This window comes from Mytilus edulis, chromosome 1 (assembly GCF_963676685.1).
Source record: "Mytilus edulis chromosome 1, xbMytEdul2.2, whole genome shotgun sequence".
NCBI classification, from domain to species: Eukaryota; Metazoa; Mollusca; class Bivalvia; order Mytilida; family Mytilidae; genus Mytilus; species Mytilus edulis.
The window spans coordinates 8,595,431-8,615,773 of NC_092344.1; the positions used below are offsets into that span (position 1 = coordinate 8,595,431).

The 20,343-nt window shown below is 31.9% G+C and overlaps 1 protein-coding gene across 4 annotated transcripts in view; it reads right to left on the reverse strand.

Moving 5' to 3' along the window:
- The window catches only part of LOC139523235 (receptor-type tyrosine-protein phosphatase epsilon-like), a 159,713-nt gene that overhangs the window by 37,397 nt on the left and 101,973 nt on the right, over positions 1 to 20,343 (reverse strand). For 3 of the 4 annotated variants that reach the window (XM_071317101.1, XM_071317087.1, XM_071317094.1), the window contains exons 8-9: positions 8,016 to 8,128; positions 1,585 to 1,675 (exon numbers count right to left, since the gene is read on the reverse strand). In XM_071317101.1, coding sequence (XP_071173202.1) covers positions 1,585 to 1,675; positions 8,016 to 8,128 — 204 coding nt within the window. Of the gene's footprint in view, positions 1 to 1,584; positions 1,676 to 8,015; positions 8,885 to 20,343 lie in introns of those variants that run through there. The other variant, XM_071317110.1, reaches the window with a different exon arrangement.

A 20,343-nucleotide genomic window follows, 5' to 3' on the forward strand; every position in this document is an offset into this window, starting at 1 on the left:
AAACTTCTAAATATTTTATCTAAATTTTTATTCCAAAATTGCAATTTATTTTGGTACGCATCTAGATTTAATTGAAATGATACCTCATAGAAAAAAAAATTAAATCATTAAAATTTCATAAGTCAATTCTCAAAATAATTTACGATAGGAAAAATGCAAAATACTATATCAACTTAATACTGTCGTAGAAAACCACGTCAATTGAAGTCCATCCCCATATTTAACATGATCTGGTGTACTGAGGCGAAATAAATATAAAACATTTATATCAACATATGGATGGATTGTTGCATTTCTACACAACGTTATTGATCGAAATCAACACGTTTTAAACAAATGTCAAATTTATAAATCTCTGTCGGCTACAAATGTAATTAGTGTTTTATAGTTGTATAATGCGCATTCTAAGAACAATAAGAAAATGACATTCCATTATGGATGTTTATGTCTCTTCTGATAAGATTGAAATCTATTGTTGCTGCTGATTTATAAATACCAAACATTTTAATATAACTGCACTTGGGATTGAGAGCCAGTAAATTATTGTAGAAAATTCTCCAAAACATCTTTTGTGAAAGTGGTCAACATGTAAAACTTTAGTTGTTTTCAATGTAACTTCATACATTTTATGTCTATAAAACCGCCTTTTTAACACTTTCAATCCCCTGCATGTAACAAGAATACATATTTTTACATTAAATTTATCATACATAAAAATTACGAATTCCAGCTTATATAAAAAAAAAGATTTCCCCTTGCTATTAAATGTCGTTATATTGCTGTAGCTAATGACAACGAACTTAAATTCAATATGTGTTTTAATATAAACATTATACAACAATTACATCCTTCATTAAAACCATGTAAGCTTTCATTTACAAAAAAACTTCATCATAACTCAATGAATACTTGTCTACGATTTCAGGAGTGAATATATAATTGAATTTGGTTGATAATTTTCTCTTTTTAGCCACTCTGCCTTGAAATAGGTCAATAATAACAAAGTGATACAGACATGGTCTTTAAGCAATTATCTGTAATTGCAATTAACGAAGTATGGGGGAGGGAATAACAGATTTTTCTCGTCATTTCCAATTTTTCAAATAAAATACTTAAAAAAATGAAACATTAGACAATATATAGATAGTAGGAGGTGTAGGATATTTGTCAACGAGACAGCAACCAAACAAAAGATCTGCAGGTCAACATCAGGCTTCAATAACTTTGTAAAGCAAAGCCTGGAAAAAATGGTGAATATATTTAATAGAGTACTATAAAAAAAACTACCATCAAAACAATAGTCCTTAAAAAAAAAAGATATGACTTAAAAGACTTGATGTAGGAAAAAGTTCCAGACTTGAGAGAGGTAAATGCTTATGTTGTGTTGGTTAAAAAAAAATCAAGAATATGGACATTTCATGTATTCCTGCTTCCTCAGTTCTGTCTTTTATATTCTATTAGTTTTTCAGTTTTTCAAAAATCTTGTTGTTTTTTAAATAGAGTAGCAAACATCCTTTATTCAAGTGAATAAAGAAGAATAAAGAGTATAATATTTGTACATGTTTCTTAAGACACTATACTTACAAGTGACAACGTCTTGGTTAACGTTGAGTAGTATGTTGTCAGGCATCATGGCAATAGTACATGGAAATTCATCCTGATTACGAACAATGGCCTGAAATATATAACACAGGAAAAAAGTAATTATACAAATTTTCACAAGGTTTATAAATTCATTTTTTTAAACAATGTTTTACTGTAATTGCTTAAGGGAGCCAACACCTGAAGTGGGTAGAATATTTTTCATAAGTTTTCATTAACAAATATAACTTAATTGTTTACAACCAATCTGAGAATTGAAAGTTTACCTTATTTCAATTAGGATACATACATATGGAAAATAAGCTTCTTTTTAAGTTTCCTTTCAAATCATTGCCTATTATTTACTTAGCAGACAAATCAGGTAAACAACCAGCTAAATGACAATAGAAAAGCAATCCTTTGTTGTATTATCAATTCATCTTCTTACTTTGGTCACAGATGGCCATCATACCCTTTCTCTGAGCATTTAGCATAAAGAAAAAAGTTATGGCAGATTTACAAATGAAAAGAAATTCTATGGTGAGGGATTCAAATTTTAAAATTGCAGTAAATTTGACCATAGTCATAAAAGTTGAAAACCATAGTTGACCACGTTTTCAGCACATCCAACCATGGTTTGACCATGGTTATCAATGGTTAGACTATGGTTATCAATGGTTAGACCATGGTTATCAATGGTTAGACCATGGTTATCAATGGTTAGTGATGGTAACCATGGTAACCATGGTCAACCATAGTTGTGTTTTGACAGGGGAAATTCCCGTATGAATTTTGAAATGTCTTGATTGATTAAATACAATTTTTCGATTGTCAAATGATTTGGATTACTAATGTTGTCATATCTGCTTTTTTTCCTTTATGAGGGGGGCAGGACCTTTTTCAGGACTTTAGGATCGGGCGTTTTTAAGCTCGGGATTTCAGGATTGACCCTTTCGGGATTTGGGATTTCTTTTTTTTGAATTTTGGGATGTCTGAGGATTTAATTTTTTTTTAAATTCAGGACCTCAGGATTTCATGTTTTAAAGCCAGGGATTTTTCGGGATCTGGACCCCTCTGATCCCCCTCCTTTATCTTCCTATTTCAAACATAATTAATGTTAGGCGTTTGTTGGAGAAATCTCATAATTATTTGATGTTTAGTAAATAACAAAATTTTAACACTGAACATAAATTTGTAAAGATTCAGATTGAGCCTTTATAGTTTCAGTGGTAGACGACAGAAAATTCTAAAACCAATTTGCCAGGCAAAAAATATGCTATATAAAACAGTAACCAAACAAGACTGTGTTGAGCTCTAATTTGAATTTGAACCTTGCACATAACATAAATCTTTTAAAATATGTGAATAGCAAGTTATTATTTTTCATGATTTAGAATTCTTCTTAAATTTCTTTTTTAGAATAATAAAATCTTAGTATTTGAACCTCAGTTAATTTTTTTAAAGTGATTGTGCATTTTAATTATGAATTCTTAGATTTCCTGATGCTAAATTTCAAAGATTTGATAATAATGCATCATGTTTTCTTAAAGAATAACTCTATCACATTGGGATGTTCTTATAAATCAGTAATGTTATATGCAATGCAATCACTTTTATAAAACAGCATGCAGGAAAATTAATAATGACTTTTTGTAATTACTATAAGTTCAACAATCAGTCAATGTATCTGTTTGTGTCAAGAACTGAAATACTGTAAATTCACAAATTATAGTATGCATGTATCATTGCCATTTTGTCATTTTCGACTAAAATGCAAGTTTAAATTATTGCGATTTTGAGAAAAATCCATTTTAATTCATAAAAAAAAAGTCAAAATGCAAGTTTAAATTATTGGGATTATAAACCTGTTGCTTTTTTCGCAATAAAAACATCGCAAAACTTTCTGATTTTGCAGTAAGTAAATGGCTGATGACTGAAGCAAACAACAGTTCTAGTACTTCTACTGAGCAAACAATCAATAGTAGCTAATGTTTAATGACCAAATATACTAATTCAGGACCACTCTATTCTAACAAACATGCATTTTGGATTAATTCAATTGTTTATCGGGGAAATGTAGCTTTATTTCCCTGTAGAAATTTATAAAGTGAAATCCCTCACCATATTCACTGGGATCAAAGGTTAATCAGACAACTTGGGGATTGCTACAAATACTGATAAATGTTCTCTGAAAGCAATATAGTATAATTTGACACCTTTCCATTTACTTTTTGAAATCCATTAATTCTGTATCTATACATACAAGAATGATTAAACTACTTATGAAACCTTTATCATTTAACTAAAACTTGGATCACAAAAATTAATGTTCAAAAATAAATTACTAGGTTGCAACACTATTCCCTGAACTGGAATCGATGAATGTTTCAATATTTCAATTTACAATCTCTGAACACTGTTTAATTTAAAAAGCTATTTATACTTGTTGTTGAAGTTAAATGCTTTTAAAACTTTAGGCTTTCCAAAAATGTTGAATTTTCACACTGATTTTTCATCTCTCAGAAACCCTTATATCCCATTGGCAGCTGAAAGTGAGAAAGATAAGGTCATCTTCACTTTTTTTTTTAAGTGACATTTTTTAAATTTTTTAAATACTCCAATAAATATCTTTAGACTCCAAAAGTTTTCCTTAAAGGAAAATACACTGAAAAGATTAATAAACCCTAAAATGGCCTTTAATAGTTGTCATTTGTTATTTTGTATATAAATTAAGTTGTTGGTTTTCTCATTTGAATTATTTTATGTATTGTTATGCCAATCATGGTCTTTAATAGCTTGCTATGTGGAATGGGTTTTGCTCATTGTTGAAGCTGTACAGTGACCTATAGTTGTTTAATGTGACATAATTTGGACTCTGATGAATAATTGTAACATTGTGCCATCATTCAATTATTCACCAGAGTCCAAAAGCAGATCTAATATTGAAGAGACTTATATCTTGATAACTCTTTTTTTATTTCCACTGTTCTTTTCTATAAAAATTTAGAGTTTGGTGTCAAAAACCTATGATATTTGTTTTTATTAAAATCTGGCAAGATTTGTGCATGTGGAACACAACAAGAATGGACAGACAGATGCCTGGTATTTCAAATGTCCTCACCGCAACACATTGTGCAGGGGACAATAAAGCAAACAATTTCATGGTTTTAATCAACACTTTGCTCATAAGAAGACTGAAATTTAGAGAAATAAGTAATTATTTTATTATAAATAGTAACAAATGTCAAGGTCAAAGTTGAATTATTATTAAGCCTTATCAGGCGTGGGCCGTAACATTACTGCCATATCCATTTCACCGTGTTTTGTCTCCAATGGACCTCCATACATTTAGAGGTCAACGTTATGCCATTTACTTTCTCAATCTAACAATATTGTCATGTTTCTCATTTTTAAAATTCATTTTAAGCTCAAATACAAACTTCGAAAAATTGAATTTGACAAAACTGGCTGGCCGGGTTTTTTGGAGGTCTAACACGAAGTTCCGAGGCCTAAAACTTTTATAAATAGTGTAAACATGAGGACATATAACTACAGATTGTGTTTGTTACTAAAATATGCATAGGCAACGACTATTTCCAGTTGAAGTCAAAATTGAAAAAGTTGGAAAATTTCAGATTTTTGTTGCAAATGACCTTCTTTAGACTGGTGTACCCAGATCAGTTTCACTCCGACATAAGAACTGTTGTGGTTAATGTGTTCACTGAGTTTACTGAGGTCCACTCTTCATGCAGATTACTGATAGATACACTCTATCAGCATCCCTCTGTCTTTCAGATTAAGAAAAAGAATGAAAACGTCAAAATTGAGGCTTTTAGCAAATGAGAACCAACTTTGGTTTAGAGTTACAGGAGGCACTCAGGGTGTTTTTGACTCCGTTCTAAATTAATTGCTTGTTTCCTGCTAAAGATAAGTGGTTGTTGGCTTGCTGTCTAATTGGTGATATATTAAAGGTTCAGATTTCTTGTACACATTCATAAGCCAAGGTGACATATCAATTCTGTTCCTTTTTCAATTGTCTGATTTTTGAAAACTGTATTTCTAGCTGAGTCATGATCAGATAAATTATTGGGAATTTTCTTCTGGTTTATCAGAACTGGTACCATTTCATGCTTAACATAAATTATATCCAATTGTGAAAAAAGACTGAAATATAGGACATTTTGTAACAATACCTTTTACATTAATCAAAGAATTCAGATACTGAATTTTTTATAAAGTGCTAAAGAAAAAAAGTAAGATACGTATGCTTAATGATGTTAATAATTAAGCCATTATCAGAACTTTGCACTGCAAATTTTAATGTTCGACTTAATCTGTAGAAATTGAAAATTTATGGACAACGTAATTAGATCTTATAGTCTGAAATTCATTGGAAAACTAAACTAAGCGATGTTAATGAGGATGATAATAATATAAAACAACATACAGTAATTCCAGCCAAGTCAGTTGAAATAAAATCAATATATATATATATATATACACACAAGAAATTGATAATTTGAGATTTATTTATATACAGCTGATCAAGGGTTATTTCAGGTTACATTCTAAATTTAATCTTTTATTATTTACGACATTATTTACGAAGCCAGATTATAAGAATGGGCATAATTCAAATATATCAAAAGGGGCACTAGAATTACAAGACTACAAGATACAATGTATATAAAAAAAAAGAAATATTTTTTGTTGTGTTTAATCATAAATAAAAGAGAAATAGGAAAATAGTAATTTGCTTTCAGAAGCCAGTATGGTTCAATTTTCTCTAAATAAGTTAAGAAACATTGATGATGAATTATTCACTTGCAAGTGAATAATGACCACATTGAATGTTTTCATTTGGCCTTCAATTGAACCCTTAGCTAGAGATAGATTAACCATGAATTATGCTTCGATCCACAAGATATCAGATAACATGATAAATATATACTTTCAACCTATTATATGAAATTAAACAAACAAAAAAAACAATTGCACAAGTTCGCTTTCTATTTATATCCATATTTATGTTTATATCCCTTTTATAACCACCAGTAGTCTTCAGATGTCAACTCATTAGTTTTTCAGACGATTTTATACTAAACATTTATATATCTTTTGAAAAATTGAGATATTCTTTTTATTTGGAGATTAAAGGGAATGTTGTAAAGGACACCGTTGCCCCCTCCTTTTCCCTGAGTCAGCCAATGCCGACCATTATTGTGATGCTGTTATTTTTCTTCAAATGCTGGCATTTACCTATCTTGAGTTCCTATTGTTCTTTAACATCATTTCATGTCATTTACAATTTCCAAGCCCTTAAAGCAAATTCAGTTTGTTAAAGAATTGTATAAGCAACTACAATTATTTGCTGAGTCATATTTTAGTAAATCCACTTACTCTATGTAGGTATTTTATTCATACAAAATAAATTCTTTTAGAGTTTTTAACGACAGTAACTCCCAGGTCTAGGAATAAGCAGTCAATGGTTGTAAAGGGCTTTAACTCTTGTTTTTAAATAAAAGAGGTAAAAGCTACTTCGAAAACCACTGATCAACATATTTTTCTTGATTTAATAAATGTGTTGTACTAAAAAAATCTATAAACATTATTCTATCTTGCAAAAAAACAAAGTTAAAACATAATATTTTTTCTCGATGAAGTACAACATATACCTTAAAATATTAAATTATCATTGTTTGTTCCACTGAGTGATAAAAACATTAAGACAACAGGAGTTAGATGAGATCTGTTGATATATTGCCTGGAAGTCAGATGCCAGAGTGGGGTCCAATTTCCTTTCTTGGACCCCAATATCTCTTCTTCTATAAGTTCTAATATTTTAAATTTACCCCCTGTGTAATACCTAGGGCTTTTTTGTTGTACATATTGAAATTTTAGCTAATGTGCATGTGTCTTTGGTAAAACCTGCTCATTTTTTAACTACATTGTTTCTTTCTTTTACATTTTACTTATTCATTGTACTGGTACATGTTTTAAATCATAAGCTGCTTTAACCTCGTAAATTAACATCAATTCAAGCTGTGCTTTACTCAATCATATTCATATGACATTCATAATATCCTAATATGTAAGGAATGTGAAGTCACAATAGTAAGACTAATAGAGTATATGATCTGATGGGATATGGACCAAATTGCACTATTAATAGATCAGATATTCCAGTCCAATGAACCAGTAAATAAACAGAAACTGGGCAATGATATAGTATTTCATAACATAGTTAATAGATTACAGAGATTCAGTGAGAAAAGGACGGAAGTTTCAAAATTGATAATACAGATGATTTTATATTTTGAATTGTAAACATTTGAGTTTTTAAGAAAAAAGAAAAAAATAATGATGATTTTGATTCGAAAAAATTTCAAGATTAAAGTTTTGTCACAAATTCTATGAAAATATATATGACTTACCCTAACTTCAATTTTCAAATATTTATCCGATTTCTTTTGTTTAAATCGTTGTATGAACTGTTCTGCTGCAATAGGCTCCTTCTTCACTGCTGTCACAGCCTTTTCTTCCTTCTCTGTGGAAGAATCACCAAATCCAAATACAGACTTTAAATTTAAAATTTGCTGACTTAAAGCAGAAATTAAACGTCTTCCCATCATTTAGTTGACATTTCAATCATCAGTTTATATCTTTATACTCATGTTGAAATATAATTTCTTCTTTTGCATGAAATGAATATGAATAAAAAAATAAATCGTTTGTTTTTTATCACAATGTCACATGACAAAGAAACATTCGCCATCCATTATATAAAAACTATCAACGATCAACAATAAATGGTCATAAATGCCCAGAACACAAAAATTGCCTAATGACCATTGTCGTTGTAATAAAATCCATTTTCCAACAAATTCCACATTACAGCACTTATGTGTGGGAAAGAGACAAACATGTCACATTGCATTTAAAACAATTACTTTCTTGTGCATGTCAATCAATGAACAGCATTGTTTACACTGTCTTTTTTATAGGTAAAAGCTTCCTATTAAAACACAACATCTGCTATTGTAAAATCCTTTTTTCTACTACACCATATACAGGCTAAGTAAGCCATATGTTTGTAGTATGTTATATTAACGTATTGTCAATTTAAAAGGTAATATTGAATTTTTCACGCTGTAATCGACCAATAGTTTAGCTGCTGTATCCTTTGATATGATCAATTCAATGTTTACTTTTTCAGTAGTTATTCATATAAACAATTGATCATTTTTATATTGTTTATTTGGCCTTTCTTATTGATCAGAAAATTTCTAAAGTTTCACTTATTAATAATTTATCAAGGATTCTATTTCAATTTTAATAGCCAGATACTAATATTATTTTAGTACAAGTTCATGAAGGATATTTTTGGTGAGAAATTGTCAGATAAAACCGACATTTGAAAATACTATTGTTAACAATGCATTAGACATTATAATGATAGTCTTAAACTTATGCGAAGATAAAATGCCAATAAATTCCAATTGATTTAGTAGAAAATATCTAATTTATGCATATTGGATGAATTAAGTGGACTGGAAAGTCTAACAAATATAAAACCTTGGTAAACAGGGAGTATCAGATTTCCGTCTAATAATATTGGTCAGTTTTATAACCTAAATACATAGGCAGACTTCCAGGAAAATTATTGGTGTTGCACAATACATATTATATGTAATAGATGCTGTCTGCAGTAGTTCGAATATTTAATCCCTCAAGAAACCATAACTTAAAAGATACTTTATCAAATAACCAAATTGCATGAATGTGGATATACCATGCCTGATTTCCTCTGTTTGTCCTAAAGTAAATATCATCAAACTAATTGTCTGGCAAAAATAATTTCTGCCATAGCACAACCAGCAGGGACAAGTGAAAAATATTTTGGGGAAAAAGTCTGCACCAAAATCTCTTCCAACTATTCCCAATATTCCGACATTCTCATGAGTCATAAACAAAATTTTGCAACTGCTTTCTCACTCCAAAAAGTTTTACTAGTAAGTCTGGAACATTGGACGAGTGGCTAACAGTGCAGTCTGGTTCCCTGGCTGCAAGTACTTGCCCATGGCGATGAAGAATTTCCACACCCTAATGCCAGTTGAACAACAGGATGAAAAAACTTAATTATGATAGCTGCACCTCATATCCTGGTACTAATCATATTCTCACGAACTTTGAGATACCATAATTTAGCCACTTAAGTTATTACTCGACAAATACTGGAAATAATGCAAATTAAAAAACAAATATATCACACTTTTTGAAAAGAGCAGATTAAAACGGGGCTTTAAGAAATATTACTATAAAAAATCTATATCTGTAAATTTGTATTTAATCACGACAGCACAATTATTACTATCTGTAGGAAATCTGATCTGCTAACTATAGAATACAGACATATTATATCAAAATAAATTGTCAAATATTATTGCGTACTGATTGATGCATTGAATAATAGATGATTTTTTACACTTTAACTGGAAATGTTTTATCCTCCGTGTGTTATAAATCACTTCAGAGTGGTCAATAGTACTCTTGTCGACCATTCAGTCATTTAATAACAATTAGAACAGGGTATTCTCCCATCATGAACAAGTTTAAAAAATGTGTTATTTTATTATTCGATCTTGCATGCAACCTCATCTTTTTTATTGGAAGGATTTTAAGATGCAATATATGGTGTTCAACTTGGGAAAAAACAATCCACCAAAGCCCTTTTTGTTTTACAAAATTACAAGGACAAAAATAAATTGTAAACCAATAATGTCTTACTCATAAGTTAATTAAGTAGACTTACTCTTAAGTCAATTACTTAAGATTACTCGCAAGACAATTTTAATAATAGTAGTCAACTTCAAGATTTCTGGTGAAACATGCACAATAACAAAATGATCATTACAAGATGGCAGATATCAAATAAGATAAATTTAAGTATTTTTTCATTAATATATTTCATTAATAAAATGCTTAGTCAATAAATGAGCAAGTAAAAAATGTGTGTTGGCATTGTACCAATTATCATAGGGTTTATAGGATAAACTGAACTTTTTTAAGTAGCAAATTGACAGAGCAATGTTGACTATTATTATGAATAAATCAGGTACCAATAACATGATTTACATCCCAGCTCCTTTGTTCTAACAGGGGTGATCAGTGAGCCGGATCACCCCTACCAGATCACCCCAGTTTGAGTTTCTTTGTAATGCATGCTTTCCTTTGTTCTGTAACATTTTGGCGGGAATGTCAAATCCACTATAAAACTTATAATTAATTATACGGAAAAGACTAACTATCAAAATGCAAGTAGAAAAAATCCAGTGTATATATTGGGATTTGAACTCAAGACCTTTAGCATATCAAGCCACGACACATACCACTACACCAGGACAACTGGGTACGAACTATCACTAATTTAACATACTCAAAGGAAGCAAGATATTTTTATAAGGGCCTTTATTCAGTGGGGTTTAAACCCTTTTTAAATAAGTGAGTTGTCAGACTGATTGTTCAATTTGATTTTACATTTTTTTAAAAGTGGGGCGAGTCGGTAAACAAGAGTGGGGCCATTTATTTATAAAATGGCGATATAGTGTGGGCCGATTGGTCAGTGGGACAAGTTGACATTGTTTGATATCTACTCATCGTGTTCGGGGGTCATAAAGGGTATACATCATATAGTAATATATAAAGTATATTATAATGGTTGTGTGGCGTTCTAAACTAGATTTTATGAATTGTAAATGTTTTTTTGTCTAATCTAAAACAGCTGGGATGTGAAAAAGTTATGCCATTCAGACTTTGTGTGTCAGTGTTAGATCACCCTCTGGCCTCCCGACATCGGGGTGATCTTACACTGACACACTGCATCCTTGTGGGATAACTATTAAAGAATTGTACAATAGTAAAATGACTTTTCAGTTACATAGGCTTATCTGTGCCCAGATGGGGTGGAATACAGCCAAATTCTGTGTCTGCCTGTATAAAACCAGAAAAATGAAATGCAGTGGGTTGTTGCTGAATACCATAATAGTTTTTTTAAACCTAGATATAACAAAGCTGTGATAAATCAGGACAAGATAGCACAGGGAGCCAAAAAGATTCTAGCAGTAAATGACAAATCTACATACAGTCCCTAATCAAATGGCAAATTGAAGAACTCAAACATGTCAAACGAGAAAGCTGTCAATACTGTTATTCATAAAAAGTAAAATCACAAAAATACTGAACTCCGAGAAAAATTCAAAACGGAAAGTTTCCTAATCAAATGGCAAAATAAAATGATAAAACACATCAAATGAATGGACAACAACTGTCATATTCCTGACTTGGTACAGGCATTTTCACATTTAGTCACATTGAGGCCTTAAACTCAAAGCAAGCAAAAACTCTCACATCACTGCAAGATTAAGATGACCCCCTAAGCACAGACTAAGAAAAATAAAGGTTAATGCATCTGTTTGGCTGCAATTTTTTCCCAAAACTATTACACTTTTTCGAAATAAAAACTACATCCCTAAGAGTAATCCATGGAAAAAAGCACAAATGGTGAAACTGACATTTTGAATGATTTAACTTATTTCGATGACCAATTTAATAACTATGGCAGCACCGATAATTAGACACTGTGAATCACTTTGGAATTGAATTATACACAAACACAGATGTTTCTCATAATATCTTAAATTGTGTCCATGAAGTAAAACTTCATAACTTTTTAAAATTGTTTCAAAATGTCATACGCATGCACCATTAAATTATATATATATGCATTAATTTTCTGAAGAGATTCCGCAGGCTGTCCTTTAATCTGAGTAATATTCACAAAGGTTAGACTGACATATATGTCATTAAAGTGTACATTAATTCTCATAAATACGTTATAAAACAGATATTTCCATCTGCAAACTTCATTTAAAGAAACATTGAAATGAAGAAATAAACAAAATATCATTTTTCATTCGAATGCAGTACTTTGAAAAAATCTATATCAAGAAAACACAGTTAACTAAAGCAACACAGAAATATATCAGTTAATGTATTCAAATGTAGTGAGTGTACACATTAGTGCATGCTTTTGATAAAGAGGGATGGGCCTACACTCCTATATTGTTTGTTTTTTTCAAATTGTAGCAAAACAAAAAATGTTTTGACAAATGTACTTTTTTTAAAATAAACATGATTTTTTCTAAATCGAATTAAATTTTTTAAAGAAGTTACTGTAAACAAATCAGTAACACAAACTCAATCCAAGTAAAATAAATTGAAATCAAACCTTATGTACTGAAAATAAGGTTCAAATATTACCATGTAAATTTTTTCTTGATAATAAAGAATTTAGTTTATCTGTAGGAAAAAAAGTAAACTGTTAGAAAACTAAATGAAAACGATTTTTAAGGGGGAACAAAAGAAGTGCAAAATGTCTAACTGGAAGATAAACGAACAAAATAGTGCTAAAAAAGAAAAAGACAAATCAATGGAATATATTATCAGAACATTAACTTTTGTTAAAAATATTTATATCAGTCTACTTAGACCAAATGTTCTCATCAGTACTAAGTCCTAACATTGGAATTTGATGTTGGTCCTCATAGGTATTTTAAGCACCAGATATTGATGGGAGGGACCCTCCAAATATTTTTTTTAACACTTAGAAATCTCCTCTTAAAGACAATTCTCCTGATATGGTGGTTAAATCTCTATTACCTTCCTTTTTCTCCCCTTTTCAACATATAATCTTATCATAAGTAGTTGTTTATCATGAAAAAAGAATAGGTTGCAATAAGGACTAGGTGCAGTAAGGACTCTTGTGGAGAGTTGTCTCATTCGCAATCATACCACATCTTTTTTATAATTTTTGTTTATATATTGTTACAGGCGGGCGAGTAGGGGTCGAGTGTACTTTTAATTCCGTATGATTGCTTATTGATAGTGTTCCGTTACTTTGTCTTGTTTTGAGTGTAGTTTGTTGACTCCAGCATAATCATATATAAATGAAGAATCCAGCGTAAAAGAGTGACTTTTATTCTTGTCCAGTAGGCATGTATATCTCAATAAATAACGCATGCAAATATCAGCAATAACATAGTATAACCATAAATTGTAATAGTAAGATGCTGGCCTTCCGAACCCCATATATAACTTATAAATACAGATTTACAAGACTTTATCCTATCAATACAATAATGAGAGAATGAAATATACGTATTTCATTAAACTACGATATAAGAAAGTTGTCAACGTGGTGGGACATCGTATCTTTACATCTTTAATAATTTGTGTAATTTGCCAAAAACTGCTATGAGAAATTGTAAACATTGAACTGGTTCCTCATCTTGTCTTAATATGAAGCCACTTCCTGTTGAAGACCTGCTTAAGCGGGAATATTTATAAAAGCGATATTTGGTTCCTTGACGTCCTTATGTGAGCTTTTAGTTAAATATTCCAAAAGATGTAAAAAGATAAATAAAGGCTTGAAATGCTATCGCATAGCTTAAGGTGAAATAGCTGTATATCGAAATGCATCCTGTACCTAAATAGCTTGCTTGACTTTAAGGGTTTGTTTGGTTTATTGTACTGCTCTGCTTGATAGCCAGATACGATATGCCAAAGTGCTAGTGCGACGCCGTATTTATACTTGACGGTGAAATACATCCGCGACTCACAGAACTGAAAATCTACTATAACTTTGAAATACTAAGGAAAACTCTGGCTCATGTCCCAAAATGTTGTTATAAATCCATAAAATCGCGAAAGTTTGCCTTAAATTCCAATAAATAAGTGACATAATAAATATAAACCTTAAAATTCCATACTCGTAGCCTTATCACCTACGTTACTATATGACGTCATTGAAATCACAAAATAGTTCCTTAACGGCGCTACACAAAAACGTACTTAACGTAATTATTTCCTATTATTAAATATCCTACACAGTAAAAGGAAGACCAGCAAGTAATTTAATCATATCTTAATAATACTTTTATGTATTATTATAACTTTATAAAGAAGTACCGTTACCCGGAACCATTCGTTGGAATGGCAACTTCCAATATACGTAAACAAGCACTCGCCACGATGGAATTTAAGGGAAAGCTACCCAAAAGATGTGTCAAATAACACTGAGACTGAATGAATAGGTAACGACAAACATGTTTTATAAACCCATTATCCCCTGAAAGTGTGAATTTAATGTAGACCCGTGAAAATCGTGATCGAAGTGCCTGTTCACTGACAGTTGAATTTTACCGCTATGTCAACTTGATAAGTTGATAGACGTTATGTTAAATGTTATGTTATCCAAGGACGTATATTAGTTATACGTTCTTGTGTTATCTAATAAAATTGGTACTTATTATAAACATATGCAATTTGATCTCCCCAAATTGAGATTGCCAAAGTTGTCTTAGTGTATGAAAATCATCTAAGACCATTATTTTTCAGGTTTTCAGATATTGATCCCAATAAAATTTAGAAATATAAACATGTGTTGTTTCTTTGAGATTATTATCAATACCCATTTATAACAATATATATATAGGAAAATAAACTTGAATAGAAAAATAGATGGGATTCACAGGGTATAGCCAAAATATTCACTTTATAGATATCACTTTCTTAAAATGAAGTCTTCAACTTTGTCTTTATCAACTACAACAATGTCATCATTGTCATGACCAACTAAAATTATGTCATGACCAACTAAAATTATGTCATGACCAACTAAAATATGTCATGACCAACTAAAATTATGTCATGACCAACTAAAATTATGTCATTATCAACAACAATATCATTGCCAACTACAACAATGTCATGACCAAATAAAACTATGTCATTACAGGGGACATTGCCAGATACAATCATGCCAGGGAAAACTAAAACTATGTCCTTACCAGATACTATAATACCAGGGCAAACTACAACTATGTCTTGATCAATTAAAACTATATCATTACCAACAACAACAATCTCATGACCAACTAAAACTGTCATTACCAGCTACCACTATGTCAAAACAATCATCACAGATAATCTAACATCAATGTCATAACCCCCATAAGAGATAATTTGACAACAATGCCATGACCAGCAATATAGATTGTCTGACAACTATGTCAAGACTAAGAACCAAAGATTATTCCCCACTTTGTCATGACTTACAACCTAGAATTACCTGATAACTGTGTCATGACTCACAACCTAGAATTACCTGACAACTATGTCATGACTTACAACCTAGCAGGTGCGGATCCAGAGGGGGGCTCCGGGGGTTGGAACCCCCCCTTTTTTTTGGACGATCAATGCATTTGAATGGGGACATGTAAATGGAACCCCACCCTTTGTCCTGGGTAAAGAACCCCCCCTTTTTAAAATGGCTGGATCCGCCCCTGCCTAGAATTACCTGACAACTATATCATGACTAACAACCTAGAATTACCTGACAACTATGTCATGACTTACAACCTAGCATTACCTGACAACTATGTCATGACTTACAACCTATAATCATAAAACAACTTTGTCATGTTTTACAACCTAGAATTACCTGAAAACTATGTCATGACTAACAACCTAGAATTACCTGACAACTATGTCATGACTCACAACCTAGAATTACCTGACAACTATGTCATGACTAACAACCTAGAATTACCTGATAATTATGTCATGACTTACAACCTAGAATTACCTGACAACTATGTCATGACTCACAACCTAGAATTACCTGACAACTATGTCATGACTCACAACCTAGAATTACCTGATAACTATGTCATGACTTACAACCTATAATCATCAAACAACTTTGTCATGTAACTTTGTTTTACAACCTAGAATTACCTAACAACTATGTCATGATTTGCAACCTAGAATTACCTGACAACTATGTCATGACTTACAACCTATAATCATACAACAACTTTGTCATGTTTTACAACCTAGAATTACCTGACAACAATGTTATGACTCACAACCTAGAATTACATGACAACTATGTCATGACTCACAACCTAGAATTACCTGACAACTATGCCATGACTCACAACCTAGAATTACCTGATGATTATGTCATGACTTACAACCTAGAATTACCTGACAACTATGTCATGACTCACAACCTAGAATTACCTGATAAATATGTCATGACTTACAACCTAGAATTACCTGACAACTATGTCATGACTCACAACCTAGAATTACCTGACAACTATGTCATGACTAACAGCCTAGAATTACCTGACAACTATGTCGTGACTTACAACCTATAATCATCAAACAACGTTGTCATGTTTTACAACCTAGAATTACCTGACAACTATTTCATGACTTACAACCTAGAATTACCTGACAACTATATCATGACTTACAACCTATAATCATAAAACAACTTTGTCATGTTTTACAACCTAGAATTACCTGACAACTATGTCATGACTTGCAACCTAGAATTACCCCGACAACTATGTCATGACTTACAACCTAGAATTACCTGACAACTATATCATGACTTACAACCTATAATCATAAAACAACTTTGTTATGTTTTACAACCTAGAATTACTTGACAACTATGTCATGACTTACAACCTAGAATTAACCAACAATTATTTCATGACTTACAACCTAGAATAACCTGACAACTATGTCATGACTTACAACCTAGAATTACCTGACAACTATATCATGACTTACAACCTATAATCATAAAACAACTTTGTCATGTTTTACAACCTAGAATTACTTGACAACTATGTCATGACTAGCAACCTAGAATTACCTGACAACCATGTCATGACTCACAACCTAGAATTACCTGACAACTATGTCATGACTCACAACCTAGAATTACTTGACAACTATGTCATGACTAACAACCTAGAATTACCTGATAACTATGTCATGACTCACAACATAGAATTACCTGACAACTATGTCATGACTCACAATCTAGAATTACCTGATAACTATGTCATGACTAGCAACCTAGAATTACCTGATAACTATGTCATGACTCACAACCTAGAACTACCTGACAACTATGTCGTGACTCACAACCTAGAATTACCTGACAACTATGTCATGACTCACAACCTAGAATTACCTGATAACTATGTCATGACTTACAACATTGAATTACCTGATAACTATATCATGATTAACAACCTAGAATTACCTGACAACTATGTCATGACTTATTACCTAGAATTACCTGTCAACTATGTAAGTTATGACAAACCATTTTGATTACTAGACATGTATTGACCACCTACCTAGAAGTACCATACAATTAAGTTGTGACTAAAAACCTAGAAGTACCAGACAACTATGTCATGACTACCAACCTAAAAATACCTGACAACTATGCCATACCTTACAATCTAGAAGTATTTGACAAATATGTCACAACTAATAACCTATAAGGACCTAACATTTATTTCATGACTCATAAGCTTGAATGAACATTCCTAACATTTATTTCATGACTTATAAGCTCAAATTACCAGACATACCATGACAAACTACATAGATTACCAGACATGTCATGACAAGATACCTAGATTACCAGACATGCCATGACAAGCTACATAGATTACCAGACATGCCATGACAAGCTAACTAGATTACCAGACATGCCATGACAAGCTACCTAGATTACCAGACATGCCATGACAAGCTACATAGATTACCAGACATGCCATGACAAGCTACATAGATTACCAGACATGCCATGACAGGCTACCTAGATTACCAGACATGCCATGACAAGCTACCTAGATTACCAGACATGCCATGACAGGCTACCTAGATTACCAGACATGCCATGACAAGCTACCTAGATTACCAGACATGCCATGACAAGCTACCTAGATTACCAGACATGCCATGACAAGCTAACTAGATTACCAGACATGCCATGACAAGCTACCTAGATTACCAGACATGCCATGACAAGCTAACTAGATTACCAGACATGCCATGACAGGCTACCTAGATTACCAGACATGCCATGACAAGCTAACTAGATTACCAGACATGCCATGACAGGCTACCTAGATTACCAGACATGCCATGACAAGCTACCTAGATTACCAGACATGCCATGACAAGCTACCTAGATTACCAGACATGCCATGACAAGCTAACTAGATTACCAGACATGCCATGACAAGCTACCTAGATTACCAGACATGCCATGACAAGCTACCTAGATTACCAGACATGCCATGACAAGATATCTAGATTACCAGACATGCCATGACAAGCTACCTAGATTACCAGACATGCCATGACAAGCTACCTAGATTACCAGACATGCCATGACAAGCTACATAGATTACCAGACATGCCATGACAGGCTACCTAGATTACCAGACATGCCATGACAGGCTACCTAGATTAACAGACATGCCATGACAAGCTAACTAGATTATCATAAAACTACCGTATATGTGTCATGTAAAGCTACCTAAAGTATATGACATATTTCATGGAAAAGCTACCTAGAATAACAGATATGTCATGACAAACTACCTAGATTACCGGACAATTATATATGTCAACACAATCTACCTAAATAAACAAAAACAATGTTTGTAATGACAAGGTACATAGATTATCAGACAACCATATATGTCATGTAATATAACATATTTGATGAAGAGCTACCTAGAATATATGACATCTTTCAAGAAACGCTACCTAGAATAACAGACATGTCATGAAAAGCTACCTAGAATAACAGACATGTCATGACACGCTACCTAGAATAACAGACATGTCATGAAAAGCTACCTAGAATAACAGACATGTCATGACACGCTACCTAAGAATAACAGACATGTCATGACACGCTACCTAGAATAAAAGACATGTCATGACACGCTACCTAGAATAAAAGACATGTCATGACACGCTACCTAGAATAACAGACATGTCATGACACGCTACCTAGAATAACAGACATCTTTCATAAAAAGCTACCTAGAATAACAGACATGTCATGGCACGCTACCTCAAATTTGTTGAAGAACCTACTAACATTACTTCGACAATGTTTTACCTCATATTTAGTATATTGAGTATATTAATTTTTTATTTACATACAATTTATTGGAAATGGCTGTCATCTATCTCAGTCTCTATTTTTTATGAAGATTTTCAAATGTCCCATTTAAATGTTTACCCTTACTTATATCAAGGTTACATACTCTGTAGCAGTCATCCATCCCTCTGAACTGATAAGTAAGATTTAGATATACATATATAGAACCAGCCACATAAACCCATGAAGACTTTTAACTCATGGATAATAATAAACATGAGGATATTTTGTCAATCAATAGATAAACTGCTAAATTCCCTCAGATGAAATCACAAAATAGTACTAAAATCACAAAATAAAGACTAAAAACATACTAAATATATAAATAAATCAGCATACTTAGAATGTACTAGGTTCTTTCGATGAACGTAATTTCTCAAGGGAAAATTACACATCATATGAAGGCTTTAATGAACCAGGAAATATAATAGCAACACAGGGGTATTTGTTTGGTCCTAGTAACCTTCAAAAGATAAAAAGGTATTTGTTTGGTCCTAGTAACCTTCAAAAGATAAAAAGGTATTTGTTTGGTCCTAGTAACCTTCAAAAGATAAAAAGGTATTTGTTTGGTACTAGTAACCTTCAAAAGATAAAAAGGTATTTGTTTGGTCCTAGTAACCTTCCAAAGATAAAAAGGTATTTGG